The sequence below is a fragment of the Eptesicus fuscus genome, chromosome 3 (genome assembly GCF_027574615.1).
Source record: "Eptesicus fuscus isolate TK198812 chromosome 3, DD_ASM_mEF_20220401, whole genome shotgun sequence".
Classification (NCBI taxonomy): Eukaryota; Metazoa; Chordata; class Mammalia; order Chiroptera; family Vespertilionidae; genus Eptesicus; species Eptesicus fuscus.
The window spans coordinates 1,241,130-1,260,733 of record NC_072475.1 but is presented as its reverse complement, the minus strand read 5'-3'; the positions used below and the strand labels follow the sequence as shown (position 1 = coordinate 1,260,733).

Below are 19,604 nucleotides of genomic sequence, written 5' to 3'. Positions count from 1 at the left end.
AGGGTGGAAACACCGCTGGACCCAGGACGTACGTGCTCTCGGCCCCCGGGCTTCCTGGGCGTCCCTCCCAGCAGAGACCCGCGCCTGGAGCTGAGCCCGCGCCCACCCCGTTTCCCCATCGCGTGCGAGGCTCGGCCGGCCGGTGCACCCGCCACTCCCCCGTGCGCCGGTTAGTGTTTGCGCTCTGTCCGTCTTCAGAGGAACAGTCAGCCGCACCCGCCTCCACCGAAGGCGGCACCCACTCTCTCATCGCCCCCCTTGGCGGCCGTGGCTGCGGAGCGGGCAGCCGGCTGTTGGCGTGGCAGGGACAGAGGCTTTTCCACGGCCAGTGCTGCCCCCACGGAGCGGGCCGGAACCTTCAGCTCGATTCACACGGAGCGGCCTGGACGCCGTGCCAGCCTGGCCGCAGCCTCGCCGCCAGGCCGCCGCCCAGGAGACGGTCAGAGGCGTGAGGAGCGGTCTTCCCGCCGCAGCCAAAGCCCATACAGCGGTGCTGCTGATTGGATCGCGGCGCGTCCTGGCTGAGCCTGTCATCTGAGCATCGGGGACCAGGCCCGAACGCTGTGTGCGAGCGAGACCCCTGGAGCGGCGCCGTCACTGCTGCGGACGGACGGACGGACGGACGGCCTGTGGGCTCAGCAGCCAGGGCCCCTCCTTGGCACACAGCCCCGGCTTCAGGGACAGGGACGAGCACAGAGCGCGGCACCGCCTCCCTCACGGGCACGTGGGACCACCGCCTCCCTCACGGGCACGTGGGACCACCACCTCCCTCACGGGCACGTGGGACCACCACCTCCCTCACGGGCACGTGGGACCACCACCTCCCTCACGGGCACGTGGGACCACCGCCTCCCTCACGGGCACGTGGGACCACCGCCTTGGGAAGGTCGTGACCCCCGAAGAGCCCGCCGGCTGGCATTGTTTCTGTGACCGTGGCGTGAAGTGCCCCGGCTGTTCCTTCCCGAGGGGCTCCATCCGCGTGTCGGCGGCCGAGGTCGTCGTGCACCTTGGACGCTCCCCGAGCACCGCCACCCACTCCAGCCGGTGCTTCGTGGGCTTTGGGTTTGTCGTCCTCCCCCTCCCCCCCCGCCCCCCTCGCGAGAAGAGGCGCTTGTTACGGGAGAACGCACGTCCGTGCCCTGCCCGCTGGAGCCAGGGGCTCTGCGCGTCCTTCGTCCTTTCGCTCTCCACCTGCTCCTCGGCGTTGGCGTGGTCCCTGTGGACGGACAGACGCACTTGGCTTTGCTTGTTTATCTCATCTGCCTCTTACTGGAACGTACACGTCACTGACACTTAACGTGATTGTTGACACGATTGTGTTTTCTTCGGCTTTTAGCTACAGCGTGTGCGTGTGTGCGTGCGTGTGTGTGCGTGCGTGTGTGTGTGTGTGTGTTGCTTTAGGGTTTATACGACTAATCAGTTTATGGCAGTTTATGGCACACGTACTGATGTTGGTGAAATGCAAAGGAACTTCACTTCGCCGTGGCACAGCATCGTGGGGTCGTGTGCCTGCGGTTGTGGTTAACGCCACGTTTCACCTCCCACAGAACTCGTGGTGGATTGTCGGAAGTTTGTGGATTCCAACGCTCTGGGCCTGACCGCCGCGGCCCTCAGCAGCTACGACCCCCAGATGCGAGCCGCCGCCTACTCCGTGCTGGCGGCCTACTACTCGCACGTGGAGGGCGCCCGGTTCCGAGAGCAGCCCCAGGTGAGGGCCCAGGCTGCGCTCCGCCGGTCTGCAGGCTGAGTTGCCGGGAGACCTCGTCCCTCCTGGGGGCACGCGGGGGCGGTGGAGCGGGGTCGCCTCTCGTGTCGGGGGGGGGGCAACGCGGTTCCGTTTCCTCTGGCTCTTTCTTTGGTCTAAGCTCAGAGCTTAAGGCGCTGCTGTCCGGCCTCGGTGCCCGGGAGCAGGTCGGATCGTCCGGCCTGGAGGCAGGGCTCTCTGCCCTCGGCCGCACGCGACCCTGGGGCGTGGGGAGCAGGCGCCCACCCCGCTGGGCTGTGCGGAGGCTGAGTGGGGCGAGGCCGGTCACAGGCCCGAAGATGCTCTCCTGCTCTCAGGTCCTTTACCTGCTGGACGTCGTCCGGAACGGGGTCCGCACGCAGAACATGAGGCTCACCTTCACCTTGGCGCTCTTCGTGGCCAAAGCCGCCCTGCAGATTCTGAAACCAGGTGCCACTGACGGGGGAGGGTGTGGGGGAGGGGGAGGGTGCGGGGGAGGGTGGGGGTGAAGGGGAGGGTGTGGGTGGGGGTGCGGGGGAGGGGGTGGGGGTGGAGGTATGGGGGTGTGGGGGAGGGTGCGGGTGGGGGTGGGGGTGCGGTGGGACCGGAATGCGGAGGCTGAGCAGGCGGGGTCCGCCACGAGGGAGGGAGGACGGGCTAGAGCACCCGGGGGCCTCGGGGCCGACAGGAAGAGCTGGTGGCTGCGAGGAGGCGCGTTAGGGCCCCCGTGGGACCTGATCCGGGAAGGCTGAGGGAGAGGCCGGGGCAGGGTGCCCACATCAGACCTCCCGCGGTCACTGGGTCGCTGCGGGCGAGTCTGCCCCGAGGGAGGGAAGTGGCAGGGAGGAGGCGTCTGCCCGCATCGCCGCTGCCTCTGGACCAGTGGCCCCTTCACTGGGAGCCGGTGGGTGCTGGCCCCGCACTGATGGGACCGGGTCGCTCCGCCCAGGCTGGGGGCATTTCTGCGGGAACTGCGGGCGGCGGGGGTAAGGCCCCTGCAGTGGTTTCTGAGCCCCGAGGAGCTGTGTGCGGGGTAGACCCAGCGTCTGCTGCACTCGGTGCTCGAGGGAGAGCCAGTCGCCTGGATGCGAGGGCAGCGCCCGCAGGGGGTCCGTGTCTGCCCACCTGCGTGCCCGCTGTGAGCGCCTCCGCCCTGTCCCAGAGGAGCACATGTACCTGAGGATCAGCCAGTTCCTGCTGTCGCACGAGGACCTGAACATGAGCAAGGTGCCCGGCTTCTTCCAGTTCTTCTACAGCGCGGGCTTCCAGGTGAGCCGCCTCCCGCCGCGCCCGGCCGTGTGCCGTCTCCGTGGGCCGGGGCGGCGCGGTCACGTGGGCCTGCGTGTGGGAGGGCGGCGTCCGTGGCTCATCTCTGGGAGCCTGTCTGCGCCTCGTGGCGCTCCCGTCACTGTGCCTTCCCGTGTCTCGGGGTAAAGGTCACGCGCGTTCACGGGGCCCCCGCCTGAGCCAGCGCCGCTCAGCGCTGGGCGGGACCTGCCCCGTCCTCCGAGGCGAAGGTGATGGGAGGGTCCAGTCAGGAGCGGAGGCCGCTGCCGGGGTGCCGGGTGCCGCCTGTCCACGCAAGTGGAGGTGCCGCCGCGGCTCTGACCGGCTCTGTCTCCGGCCGCAGCACAGCGCCGAGCGGGAGTGGCTGTTCGGGCTCCTGCGGGAGGGCATGCGCGACAAGCACTGCTACGACCTGTACGCCCGGCGCGGCGTCTTCCCCGTGGTGCTCTCCTTCTTCAGCAGCCCGCTGTGCGGCCCCGCGGCCCAGGTGGGCGCCCGCCGACCGCGCATCTGCCCCCAGGCCCATGCGCCCGCCCCGCCCCCCATGCGCCCGCCCCGCCCCCCGGTCCACGGACCCTGGAAGGTCTCGGCTCTTCCTCTGGTTTTTCCTGGAAGGAAGCCCTGTAAATCCTCACCCGGGTGGGCCTGGCCTCACCCTGGCGCTCGAGGAGGGTCCACAGTGGGTGTGGCTGCGTGGGGCGGGGGGCGGGGTGCAGGTCGACACTCAGCTGCTGGGAGTTAGAAACACGTCACCCGCCGGCGAGGCGGTCTCAGGCCGCGCCCGGAGCCCGGGTCCACGGGGCGGCCCTCAGCGCCGGCTGGCTCTGTCCGGTTCCAGGGCTGGGTTCTGGAGATCCTGCAGAAGGCCGCCCGCGACGCCCGGGCCGCCCACGCGCTCCTGCGGGACTGCAGCCTCCTGACGTGGGTCCTGCACGCGCTGGAGGGCAGGTGAGCCGGCGCGGGCGGCTCTGGGGAGACTCTGTTCTGGGCTTGCAGAGGGCGTGGGGGCTCAGCAGTCTCCTCCTGTCAGCCGGGCACGAACCCCCCCGCGGGCCCCACCCCACGACTCATCTGAGCCCACCCGCCTCCCGGCCCCGCGTGGGGCTAGGGCTTCCACAGGAATGGGGGGAGGACTCTGTCAGTCCGAGCTGATCGGATTCCTGGCGTCTCCTGGATTGGAGGCCGGCAGCCGTCTCAGACAGCACTTCCTGCGAGGAAGTCCGGCACACCGTGCCCGAATAGACGCGCCCGGCGGCCGCCCTGTGGTCCTCGGAGCATCTTCACTCTGAGAGGAGGGTGCCGGCCTCTGGGTGCGTCCGGGCGCCGGGGCTGCTGGCTGCCGGGAAAGGAGTTCTCATGAAGCCGGCAGCGGCCGCGGGGCTGCTCTGCTGGGCGGGTGGTCGTGGGTGAGGAGGCGGCCGCGCTGTGTGACGTCGGGGTGTGGCCGGCACCGCTCCTCCTTGGACCCCGTGCCCGTGCGGAGCTGAGCCGCCCGGAGGGACTGCCGCCGCCTCGCAGGTGCCGGGAGGGGGGTGACAGCGGGTGTGTTCGTCCAGGTTCCTGGAGACGCCGCTGCTGTCCAGCATCATCGACCTGCTGCACACTCTGTGGGTGACCAACCTGGGGGGCCGGGGGGCGGAGGCGGGCAGCCCGCCGCCAGGCCAGCCCGGAACCCAGGAGCCCCCGAAGCTGCCGGCCCTGCACCTGGTCAGCGAGTTCCTGTACGTCCTGCTTGCGCTGGCGAAGCACCTGAGGTACGTACGCCCGCCGCCCGGCCACGGCCGCCCCTCACTGCCGCGGACGCCAGGAAACCCCTGTCCTCGCTGTCCCTCTCCCACGTCAGCCCCGCGGGCTCCTCGCGGGCCTGGGAACTAACCCTGCTGTCCAGGTCCCTGGGCAGGAGCCGTCCCCCCCGACATCCGCGTCCGGCCTCGGTGTTCTGAAGGAAGAACGTGACCTGTGACCTTGACCTAAGAAAGTGCAGGTCTTCCCGACCTGCCTCCGCCGCCCGCTGCCCAGGCTCCTTGTCCAGGCACCTCCTTGGGAGCGGCAGCATTTCACACACCCCCACCCCGCCCCCCGCCCCGGGTCGGGGAGAGCTCCATCCTCGGGTCCTGGGCGGGACATCGCTCTGCGCACGCGCCCTGAGCGGGGACAGGTGCTGGGTGGGCCCAGAAGGTCAGCCGCGAGCCGACTGTGGCCTCAGCACCGAGACGTGCTGGTCACGAGCAGGCCTTCGGCTTATGTCTGAGCCCGTGAGGCAGTGCAGGTCGCACGCCTCTGCCCGGGGCCGCAGGGCGCACCGGTCTCCAGGGCAGTGAGCGTGCCCGGGGGACCCCTGACCCTCGGGCTCTCTGCCCAGCTGTCCATCAGCCGTGGTTTCCGCAGACGTTGCGGCCCTTCCTGCCCCCACCCGCCCCCAGCCGCCCCCCGTGCGGTCCGGTGTCTGCTGTAAAGGGCGCGGCTGGTGGGCGGCCCGTGCGCACCTCGCTCGGGGGCGGGGACCGGCCACCGTCCGGGCCGCGGACGAGGCAGCGGTGCTCAGCGCGTCCTCCCCACAGGCCCTCCCTGGCCTCCGCGCAGCTGACCAGCTTCTTCGGGGCCCTGGACGCGGTGCTGCGGTGCCGGGCCTCCGTGCTGCGGGCCTTCCGGGCCGCGGGCCGCCTCACCGTGAACGAGACGGTGCTGTCCACCGCGGACGCGCTGCTCCTGCTGCACAAGTGGAGCCTCATCGCGCGGGACGGCGAGCTGCAGGGGGCGCTGCGGGCCGCCGCCGAGAAGCTCCGCGCCCGGGACCTGCTGAGTGCGTGCGGCCGTGCCGTCTCGTCCCCCACCCCCACCCCGAGCAGCCCCATCCCCACTCTGAGCAGCTTTCCCTTAGCGGGTGAGGCGTAGAGACCCGGGTCCTCGTGGTCGCCCAGAGGGGACACAGGGTTTTGTGCTCCACCAGGGAGCCCCGACCACAGCAGCGGTGCCCACCCCAGTCCAGGGCCAGGCGCTCGCTGTGCCCGGGCCGCGTGGCCTCTGAGCGGCCCCTCTGCCCGCCCCTCCACTGCGCCAGCCCGGCCTGCAGGGGCGTCTCACCGTCCTCTCTCTCTGACAGAAATGCTCAAGGACGGGAGCAAGCCCACGGCGCCCGCCCGCGCCCGAGGCCCTCGGGGCCGGAGGAGGCGGCCTGGGGAGGCGGAGGAGGCGGCCAGCCCCGAGCTGCAGCCGTCCAGCTTGGAGACGTGCAGGGGCCTCCTGCGGTCCATTCTGACCCACTGGGGGCCTGTGTTCCCCGGCCCGGCGCCCACTCGGGGGCCCTCGGACCCGGCCACCCCCCACAGCCCCGGGTGCACCGTCGCCGCCCTGGTGGTCAGCTGGGTGCTGCGCACGGCGACCGAGTGCCCGCTCGGCGGGGCTGAGGCTGCGGGCCTCCTGCGCTGGCTGCGGGCCCACGTGGAGCGGCAGCCGGAGGCCGTGGCCCAGCTCCTCGGGGACGGCGCGGCGAGGAGCGGCCTGTTCCGGCTGTACAGCCGGCTCTGCGCGGAGGGGCTGGCGGGCCCCGAGCTCAACGCGCTGATGCTGCCGCTGGCGGCGGCCCTGAGCCCCTCGGGGACCCCCCACCCCCCCGCTGTGGAGACCCTCCACCTGGCTTCCCTGGACGACAAGGAGGAAGCCACGCGAGGTGATTCTGGGGGTGCCGTGGCGGGTGGGGAGTGGGAGCAGCCTCAGCACGGGCTGGGGACCGTGGGGGGCTGGGCCTTTGCCTGCGGGAAAGCCTTTGGTGACGCTCACCACAGCGGGGGTGCTCGCCCAGAACCTCCATTCCCCCGGGACCGTCCCTCCCCTCCCTGCAGGCCAGGGACTTTCCTAAGTGTCCGCCGTTTCCCAAACGGAACTACATTCCACATGGTGGCCAGGTGCGTGTGTGTGCGCACACGCATGTACATGCATGCACACAAGTACAGACACACACAGTTGCCATGTTTGGCGTTCGGCAGCTGCCTAGGAGAGGTTTGCACGTGCGAGTGAGGGAATGGAGGCGTTGAAGCCGGGAGGAGGGCACGCGGGGCCGTGGCACCTGCACGTGGTCCCTCTGCCTGGAGGCTGGGCCCCTTCCCAGGACGCGGGGAGCAGGGAGGGATGGGCAGCCCGCGGGTGGGCTCACCTGGGAGCGGTGACGGTCCTCGTCCGGCCGCAGTTGGGGACGGAGCTCTGCTTGTCTGGGCCGGGGGGCGGGGGAGGCGGGGAGACCATCACCGAAGACAGACAGACAGACAGACAGACGGGTTCCTCGGGGAGCAGGGACGATGAGCCAGCGGTTAAGCAAAGGCAGGATGGGTTTGCTTTATAACTTGCCCACTCGGTGGCCGCAGGCGGGGCCCGGTCCATCGGGCTCTCGGGAGGCCGTGCCCGCGAGGGTGGGTGACGGGCTCTCTGCTGCGTAGATCCGCGTCCTGACGGCCCCGTGTCCTCCTCCCCAGCCTCCGCCGCCTTCCTGCTGTCCCTGTACATCCAGGACGTCTGGCTGGGGGCCCAGCGGCCAGACACCCTCCTCGCCCACGTCCAGATGGTCCGCGAGGCCGCGGAGGACGCGCCCGGCGCTGCCCAGGAGCCCATCGTCGGGCTCTGCGAGGACATCGCCGCCCTGGCCCCGGACGCGTGACGCCCTCGCAGGCTCCGGGAGTCCAGGGGGCGGGCGGGGCTGTGTGCAGTGACGGGCTCCTGGAGGAAAAGCTCGCTTTATTTATTGGACCGGTGAACAGACGAGGGACTGCGAGGGGGGCCCTTTTCTCGTTCCTCACTCTTAGAGGAAATTCCTCGCAGCGAGTGGCACTGAGCACGCGAGGGTTCCCGTGTAAAGTTAAAGCTACACGTGCGCAGACGTGTCACATACAGTAAAAGGCACGAACGGAGATGGCAGGGCTGTCTGTAGGCACCGGACACGGGTCAGCTCCTGCCGCAGGTTAACGTTCGTTAAACGCACGGGGGCTCTCAGACCCTATGGGTGCAGTCGCCTTGGCCTCTGCTCAGGGAAGACAGCCTGTATTTTAACTGATAATAAATGTCTATTTTTGTTAAGTTTCTGTGTTTTGCTTAATGGACGTTAAAAGCTGTTTTTAGTCCACAGAGACCTGCAGGTTTGAGGTCAGGGTCTGACTTCTAAGACCCTCATTGATGGGTGACTCACGTGGAATGTGGACAAGGCAGCTTCCCGTGTAGGAGTTTAGCCTGTCCCTCAGCTCCGCGTGCCCCGCACCCCGCACCCCCCACGCCAGGGCTCCCGGCTCTCGGCCTCGTCCCGTCAGCCGTGGCCTCCCTGCCCATCCCCTGGGAGCTGCTGCCGTTTGCCGTGTGACACCCCGAGAGGCTCGGCTGCCGCTCTGGTTCCCACGCCCAGGGTCCCTGAGCCGCCTGCTTCTCCAGAACAAGGTTTAGCCCAGACGGGAGCGAGCTGGTCGGCACAGTCCCCTCACCGCAAAGCAGGCTCCTCTCCCCCGCAGCCCCGCAGCGGGTCCTCCCCCCGCAGTCCATCCTGCACGCAGGGTCCTCGCCCCCGTCTGCATCCCTGGAGCTCTGGCCCCTCGCCTTCCCTCCGCCCCACGGCCCCAGTCTGGGGAGGCCCCGCCCTGGGAACGTGAAAGCTACAGGTCATCCGGGAACTCGAGGTCGATACAGCGTTGCCGCAGTGATAGTGGAGCCTAGGAAGTGGCCGGAAAGACCAGTGAGTGGCTATTTTAATCTTTATTTCTGTGTGTTCTGTTCCTACGCTTCCCAAGTGAGCACAGGAGTGAGTGAGCGGCTGCCATGTGGGGTGCTCCCGCCAGGCGGCTGGTGCGGCGGGACCCGTGCGGGTCACACGCCCACGTCGGCGCTCCTTGTGGTCGTCCTTGGCGGGCTGCGCTCCTGCTTTCGGGAGGCACGGTCCGGTTTGAGTCCCTCGGGGTGGCCGTCGCTCGCTGGTGCAGAGCCGTCTCCAGTGGGAGGCCGGCTGGGGTGTGGCCGACATCAGCTGATGCCGTGGGGGTCCCCATCCAGGGCCTGTTCCCACAGGAGAGCAGGGTGGGCCTGGGGGGTGGTGGGGGGCGAGGCGGAGAGCCCGGATGCCCCGCTGCCTGGCTCCCTGGCTGAGCTGGGCGGGGCCCCCTGGGGGGCGCTGTGGAGCAGCGGGTGTCTCCGGATGCAGAAGGGGAGGCTGACGTGGAGGCTCCAGGGGCACGCAGGGCGGTGCGGGGCGTGGCTCCTGTGGACAGAGACGGGAGGCGGGCGTCAGGGCTGCGAGGACAGGCCCTGCCCTGCTCTGTCGGGTTAACGGCTTAAGTGAGATACATTTACAACGTAAACCCATGAGCTATAGCATAGTCATTGAATTTTGCAGCCATCACCACACTCTATTTTCTTATTTTTAAATATTTTTGTATTGATTTCAGAGAGGAAGAGAGAGGGGAGAGGGAGAGAAACATCAATGATGAGAGAGAACCATTGACCGGCTGCCCCTTGCACGCCCCACACTGGGGAGTGAGTCCACAACCTGGGCCTGTGCCCTCACCGGGACTCGAACCCTGACCTCCTGGTTCATAGGTCGATGCTCATCCACTGAGCCACGCCAGCCGGGCACCAGCTCTCGGCCTCTGAAAATAGTCTGTTTCAGAATATTTTTATCCCCAAAGATGGGACCGTTAGCAACAGCCAGTCTTTCTGCCCCTAGAGCTGCCTCTTCTGGAAACTCCCCACCAGTGGCATCCCTGAGCCTCAGGTCCTCGGCTCACCCACGGGGCGGGCGTCAGGGCCTCGTTCCTCCCGCGGCAGTGCCACTTGTGACGTGCAGCTCTTCACCACCCAGCCCTGAGACCCCCTCGCTGCCGCCCGCACCCACCCGGCCCGCACCCACCCGGCCCGCACACACCCACCCGGCCCGCACCCACCCGGCCCGCACACACCCACCCGGCCTGCACACACCCACCCGGCCCGCACACACCCACCCGGCCCGCACACACCCACCCGGCCGCACACACCCACCGGGCCCGCACGCACCCGGCCCGCACACACCAGGCCCGCACACACCCGGCCCGCACACACCCGGCCCGCACGCACCCGGCCCGCACACACCCACCCGGCCCGCACGCACCCGGCCCGCACACACCAGGCCCGCACGCACCCGGCCCGCACACACCCGGCCCACACGCACCCGGCCCACACGCACCCACCCAGCCTGCACACACCCACCCGGCCCGCACACACCCGGCCCGCACCCACCCGGCCCGCACACACCCACCCAGCCTGCACACATCCACCCGGCCCGCACACACCCACCCGGCCCGCACACACACACCCGGCCCGCACACACCCACCCGGCCCGCACACATCCACCCGGCCGCACACACCCACCGGGCCCGCACGCACCCGGCCCGCACACACCAGGCCCGCACACACCCGGCCCGCACACACCCGGCCCGCACCCACCCGGCCCGCACACACCCACCCGGCCCGCACCCACCAGGCCCGCACACACCCGGCCCGCACACACCCAGCCGCACACACCCGGCCCGCACACACCCGGCCCGCACACACCCAGCCGCACACACCCGGCCCGCACACACCCGGCCCGCACACACCCACCCGGCCCGCACGCACCCGGCCCGCACACACCCGGCCCGCACACACCCGGCCCGCACGCACCCGGCCCGCACACACCCGGCCCGCACACATCCACCCGGCCCGCACCCACCCGGCCCGCACACACCCGGCCCGCACACACCCACCCGGCCCGCACCCACCCGGCCCGCACACACCCACCCGGCCCGCACCCACCCGGCCCGCACACACCCACCCGGCCCGCACACACCCGGCCCGCACACACCAGGCCCGCACGCACCCGGCCCGCACACACCCGGCCCGCACCCACCCGGCCCGCACACACCCACCCGGCCGCACACACCCGGCCCGCACACACCCAGCCGCACACACCAGGCCCGCACACACCCACCCGGCCCGCACACACCAGGCCTGCACACACCCACCCGGCCCGCACACACCCGGCCCACACCCACCAGGGCCGCACACACCCGGCCGCACACACCTGGCCGCGGGAGCCGGGCGGGACATGGAGAGCAGGACGAGGAAGAGGAGCACCACGAAGGCGGCCAGGCTCGCCCAGAAGGCGATCACCACCGAGTCTGCGGGAGAGACAGGTGCGGGTGTGACCCACGGACACTGCCCGGCAGGGGGTAGGGAGGCGGGGCTGGGGAACGGCGAGGGCGGACGTCCATTCTCTGCTGGCCTCTGGGCTGTGGGCCGTGAGGGCGGGAAGTGGCTTCGCCCAGAGCCCTGGCCACTGGGTGGTGCAGGGCCGTCTGTCGAGGGGAAGCGGAATGAATCAGCAGTGCGGATGGATGCACTCTCTTAGCTGCTGCTGCTGCTCAGAAGGTGGGTCTCTCACCCGCCAAGGTGGCTCGGTGGTTGAGCATCGACCTGTGAACCAGGAGGTCAGGGTTCGATTCCCGGTCAGGGCACAGGCCCGGGGTGTGGGCTCGATCCCCAGTGTGGGGCGTGCAGGAGGCAGCCGGTCGATATTTCTCTCTCCCTCTCCTCTCCCCTCTCACTAAAATCAATAAAAACACATTTTTAAAAAAGAAGAAGCCGGGTTTCCCCTGCTCCCTTGCTCCTTGGGAGGGAGAAGAAAGGGCCGGCAGCTCCTGTGACAGGCGGCCTCCCCTCCCACGAGGCCAGCGGGGCCTGGTGAGCACCGAGCCCAGGAGACGGCGCCGAGCACCTGCCGGGCAGAGCGCTCCTTCCCCGCGGCCTCCCTGGCCACCTGCTCCGGGAGGGACCGGAGAGGGAAGCAGAGACGAGAGAGGGGCCCTCCCTGTCGGCTGGGCAGAGAGCGGGGCAACAGCAGGAGGAAAAGGCCCGTGTGCAGTGACACCGGCTGTGTTTGTGGCCGAGGCTAAAGCGGGGACACCCAGGAGACGCCCTGGACCCGCCTGGGAGAACCGGCAGGTCGGGTGCCGTCCACCAGCTCAGGGACCTCAGCCCGTGGAAGGGAGCCGCTGCGAGGTGGCGGGGCCGCTGGGCGTCTTCGGTTAAATGGCCACAGGGGAGAGCCCGGCCGGCGGGCTCAGGGGCTGAGCATCGACCCAGGAACCAGGAGCTCACGGTTCCACTCCCGTCAGGGCACAGGCCCGGGGTGTGGCCTCAGTCCCTAGTAGGGGGCGTGCAGGAGGCAGCCGGTCCATGGTTCTTTCTCTTCATTGATGGTTCTCTCTCTCACTCTCCCTTCCTCTCTGAGATCAATAAAAACATATTCTTGAGCACCTAGGTCCGTTCTGTCAGCACCTCTAAGGAAGCAGCTTCAAACCTTGGCAGTTGGGCACTCTCCCTCCCCCTCCCCCTCCCCCTGCCCAGCCTTCCCTCCCCCTCCCTCTTCCCCAGCCTTCCCTCCCCCACCCCCACGGGCTCTCAGTCTTCTGCCCCTGCCCTGGGTCAGTGTCCTCACCCACCCACCCACCCACCAGCAGGACACGTGACATTGAAGCTGCCGGACCCTCAGGCACAGGAGCTGTCCCTGTGAAGTCCTCTCATCGTGTTCCGCTGCAAAAGGCAGCCCAGGAAAGAGGGTTCACTCCCCCTGGGGAGGCCCCCGGCTCCGGGAGGACGTCTTGTCCCCGGCAAAGCCCTCGCCGCGCTGGGAGTTCAGCACGAGGGCTTGTTTTCACAGGGAGACCTGGCTGGGCAATGGAAGGCCCAGCCCCGCCCCAACGTCCCCTCTCTCCACGCCCCCCTTCCTTCTCTCCCTCCCTCCCGTCTCCTCCCCCACCCTGCCCCGTTCCTCCCTTCCTTTCTGGGGCGACACTGGCTGGACTGGGAGTGAGGGGGAGTGAGGCGGCCACAGTGGTTGGCAAGAGAAGGCTCTGGGGGGCGGGGCGGGCCGTGGCTTGTTGGGGGCTTTCTCATCCGAACTCGGAGGCAGCAAATCCATTCCATTAAAACACTTCCTGTCCACAGGAGGCCCCTGAGTTTTGTTGAGGGAAAACGGCTAAGCCCCCAAATGCACTCCCATTCGAGTCCCAGGTCCTGGCAGATCAGCTCCAGGATGTCCCCCTTCTCTGGGACGAGCGCGGGGTCACGGCCCGAGGCTCCGGCCCTGAGTTCTAATTCTGACTGCCGTTTTCTAGCTACCTGATCTCAGACAATCTGGGGTTTTCACATCTCTAAATCCGTTTTCTCTTCTGTTAAATGGGATGATGGTGTGTGTTATACAGACTGCCACACAGATGAAATAAGATCACATGTGTGTGCAATGCACATGGCACAGTTCCTCATTCCCTGGCCGTGCAGCCATCTGTAAACAGAAGGCATTGTTCTGTGAAGAGGGTTTGTGGCAAGTGATATCGCTGCATCCTTCTAGCTCGCGAGAATATAAGCTGTGCCTTGGCCGGTGAGGCTCAGTGGTTGGAGCGTCAGCCCGCACAGCCAAGGGTCGAGGGTTCAATACCTGGGTTGCATGTTTGCTCCCCACCCCGGTTGGGGTGGTGCAGGAGGCAACCAGTCATGTGCCTCTCACATCAATGTTTCTCTCCCGCCCTCTGCTCCCTCCTTCCCTTCCTCTCTGAAAAGCAATGGAAGAAATATCCTCATGTGAGGATTAACAACAAAAAAAGGAAGATGTGAGGAACAGCAGCATAGATTGCTGGTTGTCAGGCCTACTGCCCTCCCCCCTCGCATTTCCCTCGAAACAGAACCCCTGCTGATGGCTGGGCACATGGCCGTCTGGGAGAAAGACTACAGTTCCCAGCCTCCCTTGCAGCTAGGTGTGGCATGTGACAAGGTGTTGGCCAATGAGGTGTGAGTGGGATTTTCCTGGACAGTTTCTTGCAATCTTCCTGCAGGGACTGCGGGCTTCTGCTCCCTGGGTCCCTTCTTACTCTCCTGCCACCTTTTCTGCCCAGAGCACGGCGGTGACGCGGAGCCTGGCGTGGGGCGTGGGGGCGAGGCCATGGCCCGCGAGGGCAGAGGAGGAACCGGGAGGCTGGTTCCTGAGGGTTCCGTGGGGCCAGCCCCGCACCCGCCCACAGACGACACCGGGGAGAGAGCACCTTCTGTCTCACCTGGTGCTCCGTTCATCGCGACCAGTTTCCTGTGTGGAATCAGTAAAAAACCTGACTTTTTAAGTAAAAGTCCTCAAACTTACAAATCCAAATGAAACTGACCTTCAGAACAGCCCTCCTCTCGACCACAGAAGCGTGTCCATGTCCCTAACACGCATGTCCTGACCAAACACTGGGAACACCTGCCAGCTCTTTTTTTGGGGTTACCTTCGGGGCAGCACCAGCTGTGCTGCTAGGAGATGGTGAGACGGTTGTTTACTTTTGACACCCGGGTTGGACCAATCGGCCTGATCTCATTCACCCGATGGCTCCTTCATGGTTCTTAACTGTTTCCCCAAAGCAACTAACTCCACCCTTAAAGGACATACTTGGGCCCGGACGGCGTGGCTCAGTGGTTGGGCGTCGAACTGTGAACCAGGAGGTCCCGGTTCGATTCCTGGTCAGGGCACAGGCCCGGGTTGTGGGCTGGGTCCCCAGCAGGAGGCAGCCGGTTCATGATTCTCTCTCATCATTGATGTTTCTCTCTCTCTCTCTCCCTCTCCCTTCCTCTCTAAAATGAATAACTTTTTTTTTTTTAAATAAGGACATGGAACGATTTCCGTCGTGAGCTGGTGGGCAGGAGCCCACCTCCCTCCTCATGTGAGTCTCCGGTCCTTGGCGATGCGTCTGCCTTGGACAGCCGTGTGTGACTCGTTCCTGAAACCCCCGCGGACCCCGGGACCTGGGGAGGGCGGGGCTGGGTCCCCGGGGCCGGGCCTTTGTTTTGTTTTTCTTGCTCATGTATTTCCTCGGCTAACTAGTTCTCCTGCCTGAGACGCTGGAAGGATCTCCAGGGATTTGCTGACAAAGCCCCGAGTTACCCAAGAGATGGAGGCTGGGCGGGCGGGAGCTGAGCCGAGGCGTCCGTCCTGCGGCAGGAAGCTGACCTCGAGGGCATTTCCTAGAACCATCGAGTCAGACCGCTCAGGGGACAGCAAGCTAGCTCTCCCCGAGTCTGCACACAGACAGGGGAGCCCCGAAGCCTGCAATGTGAGGGCATTCACCTCGTCACCGGAACCCCGCGCCCACGGCCCTCTGTCTAGAAATCTGTATAACCGCACGGGTGCCCCAGCGCGTCCGCGTTTCTCAGGCGAGTCCCGAACTTTCTAAGGACGATGACGGACACTGTCCCCGCTCCCTGATCCCTCCCAGCGCGGGCGGTCCCGGCGCCCCCTGAGCTGTCCGGTGGGTGGACAGAGAGCCGAGGGCCCAGCCCCGCCCCCCGGCCCCCCGCGCCCCCCCCCCCCCCGCGGGCAGGACTCACACTTGTGGGCTCCCAGCTGCTTCTCGTCCACGGGCAGGAGGTCCAGGTAGTCCAGGTAGTACTCGTAGCCGTAGGAGGGCGCCGAGGCGTTGCTGCTGTTGGCCATGGCCGTGCCGTGCCGCTGGGTGTCCGGCGCTGCGCAGGCCGCGGCGCAGATTGGCCAACGGCCTCGGGGGAGCGTCCAAGTGTGTCTGTGGGTCTCGGGCCCAAGGCCGCCCCGGCCGGAGCCATTGGCTGGAGAAAGGGGGGGAGGGCCGCCTGCCGGACGCACGGGGCTCCGCGGCCCGTTCCTGGCACGGCTCCAAGGCAAACAGCCGGGCGGAGGGCCGCGGCCCCGGTGCCCAGGGGGCAGGACGCAGACCCCGGGCCGGGAAGACGAGGGGCCGAGCGCTGGGCGGCGTCCCTGTTCGGCCGTAAGTGTGTGAACCGCTTACCCAGCGGGGCCTGGCGCTGCCCTTGGCACACGAGGCGGCGCCGGGCCGTTGAGCAACCACCGCCACCGGCTCAGATTCGTCATCCGAGGCGGAGACGGCGATGCGGGCCCTGAACTGTGACCCGCTCACGTCCACGCCGCCGTTCATTAGCCAGAGCGCCCCCCACCCCGTGCCCCCCGTTTATCTGGGCCCCCGAGACCCTGGGCTCCGACGATGGACGAGGTGCTGTCTGGGCCGCGGCCCCACACGGGGGGTCGAGCTCTGGGACACAGCCCGCAGGTCACCAGCCGGCTGAGGGCGGGGGAGCGTGCTGGGGGCCGCAGGGCCGCCGCCCTCGGAGGCGCACGGTCAGGGGGGTCCCCAGGGCTGAGAGGAGCAGGGCGACAGGCGGAGGGGCCCTGGCTCAGCCTCCGAGAGCCGGGTCACCGCGGAGGGCGCCGCACGGACGGTGTGGACGGCAGCCGGGCTGTCAGAGGGTGGGTCGTGTGCCTTAAGCCACCAAGTGTGTGGTGACCTGATGGCAGCGCTGGGCACTGAGCCCAGCACGGAGGCCGCCCCACCTGCCCGCACCCCAGCTTTCCGCCTGGAAATTGGGGCTGCCAGCCCCGAGGCAGAGGACTGTGCGAGCTGCTGAGGTCCTGTCCCCACGCGCCCCTGTCCTCCCTGTCCATGTCTCCTCCCACCTGGGCCCTGTGCTCCACCGGCCGGCAGTCACCCCGGCCAAGCAGCACCCCATTCCTGTGAAAGAAGCCCCGGGACGCAGCTTCCCCGTCAGCCGCGGTTAGAACTCCGGGCGGAGGACAGGGCTTCGGGCCGGGCTCCGAGCGGTCTGCCCCCCCCCCCGAGTGCCATCCGCGGCCTCGGGGAGCAGCCGCGCTTCCCGGTGTCAAGTAAGTCTTCCAGTCCCGCTCCCACCAGGGCTGCTCCTGGCATCTTAAGGTCAAGATCATCATCAGACCAAGTCCATTGTCACAATCGGCGTTTTGTCACCTGGAAGTGAAAACTCCAAGAAAATGGAATTAAAGTATGTCCCATTGGATGCCCTGGCTGGTTTGGCTCAGTGGATAGAGCGTCGGCCTGCGGACTGAAGGGTTCCAAGTTCGATTCCGGTCAAGGGCATGTGCCTTGGTTGCAGGCACATCCCCAGTAGAAAGTGTGCAGGAGGCAGCTGATCGATGTTTCTCTCTCTTCGATGTTTCTAACTCTCTATCCCTCTCCCTTCCTCTCTGTAAAAAATCAATAAAATATAATTTTTTTAAAAAATAAAGTATGTCCCATTGGAAAATGTAGCAAGGGAGGAGGGCTGAAAGAGGGAGGAAAGGAGGGAGGGGGAGGGCTGAGGGAGGGAGGGAGGGAGGGGGAGGGCTGGGGGAGGGCTGAGGGAGGGAGGGAGGGAGGGAGGGAGGGCTGAGGGAGGGAGGGAGGGAGGGAGGGCGGGAGGGAGGGCTGAGGGAGGGAGGGAGGGAGGGAGGGAGGGCTGGGGGAGGGAGGGAGGGAGGGAGGCGGGACCATAGTGTATGGCTTTATCTTTAATCCTGCGTCAGAGGTACAGACAGGAACTTGCACAGACGCGTGGTGAGGTCGGGGTTTGCTCCACGGGACCGGCATCAGCCAGCGTCCCCGTCCCGTCGTGTCTCCCGTTTCCTCTAATCCATTCGCTCGGATAGGGGGCCCGCGGGGCAGCTGTTATGGCTGCAGCTGTTCACGGAGGGGGCTCCCTGCTTCCTGACCGCGTGGGTCTCACTGTCCCCCCTTTCACATCTCCTCGTTGTCATTCTGTTCTGCTCCGTGAATGTCGGTGAACTGCACGGCCAGCCCGTCCGCAGGATGCAGCTCCTCCTCGCCGTGCTGAGGACACGTCACCGGCTCGCTGACCCCCGCCCCCGTGTCATCCACCGTCAGGGTCACCGCGCCCCGCACGGCCTGTGCCGCGTGCAGAGAACGCCCTCCGGATGAGGGGGTTTCCGGGTGTTCCCTACAGGGGTTCACACTGGGCCGCCTCACTGCAGCCTTCCTGGGCTGGAGTCCGGGACACGGGAAGAATGGGGGCGCAGAGGGTGCCGGGGAAGAAAGCGGGGGGGGGGGTGTGTGTGTGTGTGGCCTGGAAACACGCTTTCCCTTACATGACATGGTCCTCCCCGTGAGCCCCCTGAAAGACGACCTGCGGACGACCAGGCGCCGCAGGCGTGGCTGCCTCAGTGTGGCGCAGTGCGGGGACAGTGCGTCGGGCCAGGCCCGGTTCCAGACGGAGGGCTGGGTTGGTCAGGACCGTGGAGTGACGGGACCCCGATGCCCACTGGGTGCCCGGGCAATGCCGAGGGCGTCACGGGGGGGGGGGGCAGTGGAAATGGAGCCTGGCTTCTCTCTGAGGGGCCGTGTGAGGCCAGGCCGCCCCCGCGGGGGACATGGCCCAGGGCAGCCCTGGGGTCAGGACTCCCTCACCCAGAGGGAGGGGTGAGCCAGGACCCTCCCTCCAGCTACGGCATAGAGCGCTCCAGGGACGGACCTGGGCGGCCTCGCTCCAACCCCTGTTCCTGGAACCTAGAGGTGAGGCCTCTGGGTGGGGCAGGGGGTGCAGACCTTCGAGATGGGAGGCCCACCACAGCCACTGGAGGGTGTGGGGTAGGGGTTGGGGGGCCCTTTTCCCAAGACGCGGGGACGGGTGCTGGGCCTGCAACAGCCCAGGTCCACTCATCCCTGCCGCTAACGGCCCGTGATGTCTGCACCCACAGGGTCTCGTGGACCCAGCATCTCGGTGACCCTCTCCCAGCTCAAACGCGTTCTGGTTTCCTGAAAACCACATGCCCTTCTCCTTCTCTGTAACTTTAAGAAAAACGTATCCCTGCTGCTCAGCCAGCGTGGCTCAGTGGTTGAGCATTGACCTATGAACCAGGAGGTCACAGTTCAATTCCTGGTCAGGGCACAGGCCCAGGTTGCAGGCTCGACCCCCCAGTGGGGGGGCGTGCAGGTGGCAGCCGATCAGTGATTCTCATCATTGATGTTTCTGTCTCTTCCTTCCTCTCTGAAACATATATATGTACAGACAGTCCTGGGGTTACGTCGGACTCGACATACGTCGTTTTGTGGTTACGTCGCCATCTCCCATTTATTTATAAAAAAATTCCATCATTTCGAGGTATGTACATACGTATGTGCTTTATGTTTTTTATTATTAATTTACCACAAGTAAAGGTCAGGAATTGTTATCTTTCTTTTAATTTTTTTTTACTGTTTCACTGCATTACTGCTGTGTCTGTGCTCCATGTGAGTGACGTAGGTGCTTATGCAGATGGGTTCCAACTTCCGGCAAAAATCACGTTACGTCTCACTGTAGGAACGGATCTCCGAGGTAACCCGAGGACCTACTGTATATATACACTGAGTGGCCAGATTATGATGATCTCTGAACGCATAATAATCTGGCCACTCAGTGTATATCCTTTCTTCCTATATAATAAAAGGCTAATATGCAAATTGTCCCCTTGACCAGGAGTTCGACCAGCAGGCAGGCCGGCCAACCGCCCATGTCCCCTCCCCCTGGCCAGGCTGGCCGGACCCCACCCATGCACGAATTCATGCACCAGGCCTCTAATTTACATATATATATATATATATATATATATATATATATGAGGCCTGTTGCATGATATTCGTGCAATAGGCCCCTGGCTTCACTCCCCGCCGCCTGGGAGCCGGCAAGTCCCCGCTTCTGTCTGGAGCACCACTCCAGTAGCTCCCTCCGCCGCCCCCCTTCCCCTCATAGC

At 66.5% G+C, this 19,604-nt stretch overlaps 2 protein-coding genes across 2 annotated transcripts in view; one reads left to right on the top strand and one right to left on the bottom strand.

Moving 5' to 3' along the window:
• URB1 (URB1 ribosome biogenesis homolog) overlaps positions 1–8,071 on the top strand; it is a 41,529-nt gene extending 33,458 nt beyond the window's left edge. Inside the window, exons 31-39 of the mRNA XM_054713437.1 lie at positions 1,548–1,708; positions 2,062–2,173; positions 2,886–2,992; positions 3,354–3,497; positions 3,849–3,958; positions 4,567–4,764; positions 5,572–5,813; positions 6,114–6,680; positions 7,480–8,071. Coding sequence (XP_054569412.1) covers positions 1,548–1,708; positions 2,062–2,173; positions 2,886–2,992; positions 3,354–3,497; positions 3,849–3,958; positions 4,567–4,764; positions 5,572–5,813; positions 6,114–6,680; positions 7,480–7,661 — 1,823 coding nt within the window. The 3' untranslated portion in view covers positions 7,662–8,071. The remainder of the gene's footprint in view (positions 1–1,547; positions 1,709–2,061; positions 2,174–2,885; positions 2,993–3,353; positions 3,498–3,848; positions 3,959–4,566; positions 4,765–5,571; positions 5,814–6,113; positions 6,681–7,479) is intronic.
• Positions 8,072–8,732: 661 nt separating this feature from the next.
• On the bottom strand, positions 8,733–15,637 carry MRAP (melanocortin 2 receptor accessory protein). Its single transcript, XM_054713436.1, has 3 exons — positions 15,407–15,637; positions 11,076–11,172; positions 8,733–9,239 (listed from the first exon to the last, which is right to left on the bottom strand). Exons 1-3 carry the CDS (start codon positions 15,510–15,512, stop codon positions 9,005–9,007), a joined length of 438 nt encoding a protein of 145 aa, XP_054569411.1. The 5' UTR covers positions 15,513–15,637; the 3' UTR covers positions 8,733–9,004.
• Between the last annotated feature and the right edge of the window lie 3,967 nt (positions 15,638–19,604).

Coding starts and splice junctions, on each gene's coding strand:
- MRAP (XM_054713436.1), bottom strand. CDS start 15,512: ATGGCCAACAGCAGCAACGCCTCGGCGCCCTCCTACGGCTACGAGTAC. Junction 11,173..15,406: donor GCAGCTGGGAGCCCACAAGT/GTGAGTCCTGCC, acceptor TCTCTCCCGCAG/ACTCGGTGGTGATCGCCTTC. Junction 9,240..11,075: donor CGCCCGGCTCCCGCGGCCAG/GTGTGTGCGGCC, acceptor CTCTGTCCACAG/GAGCCACGCCCCGCACCGCC.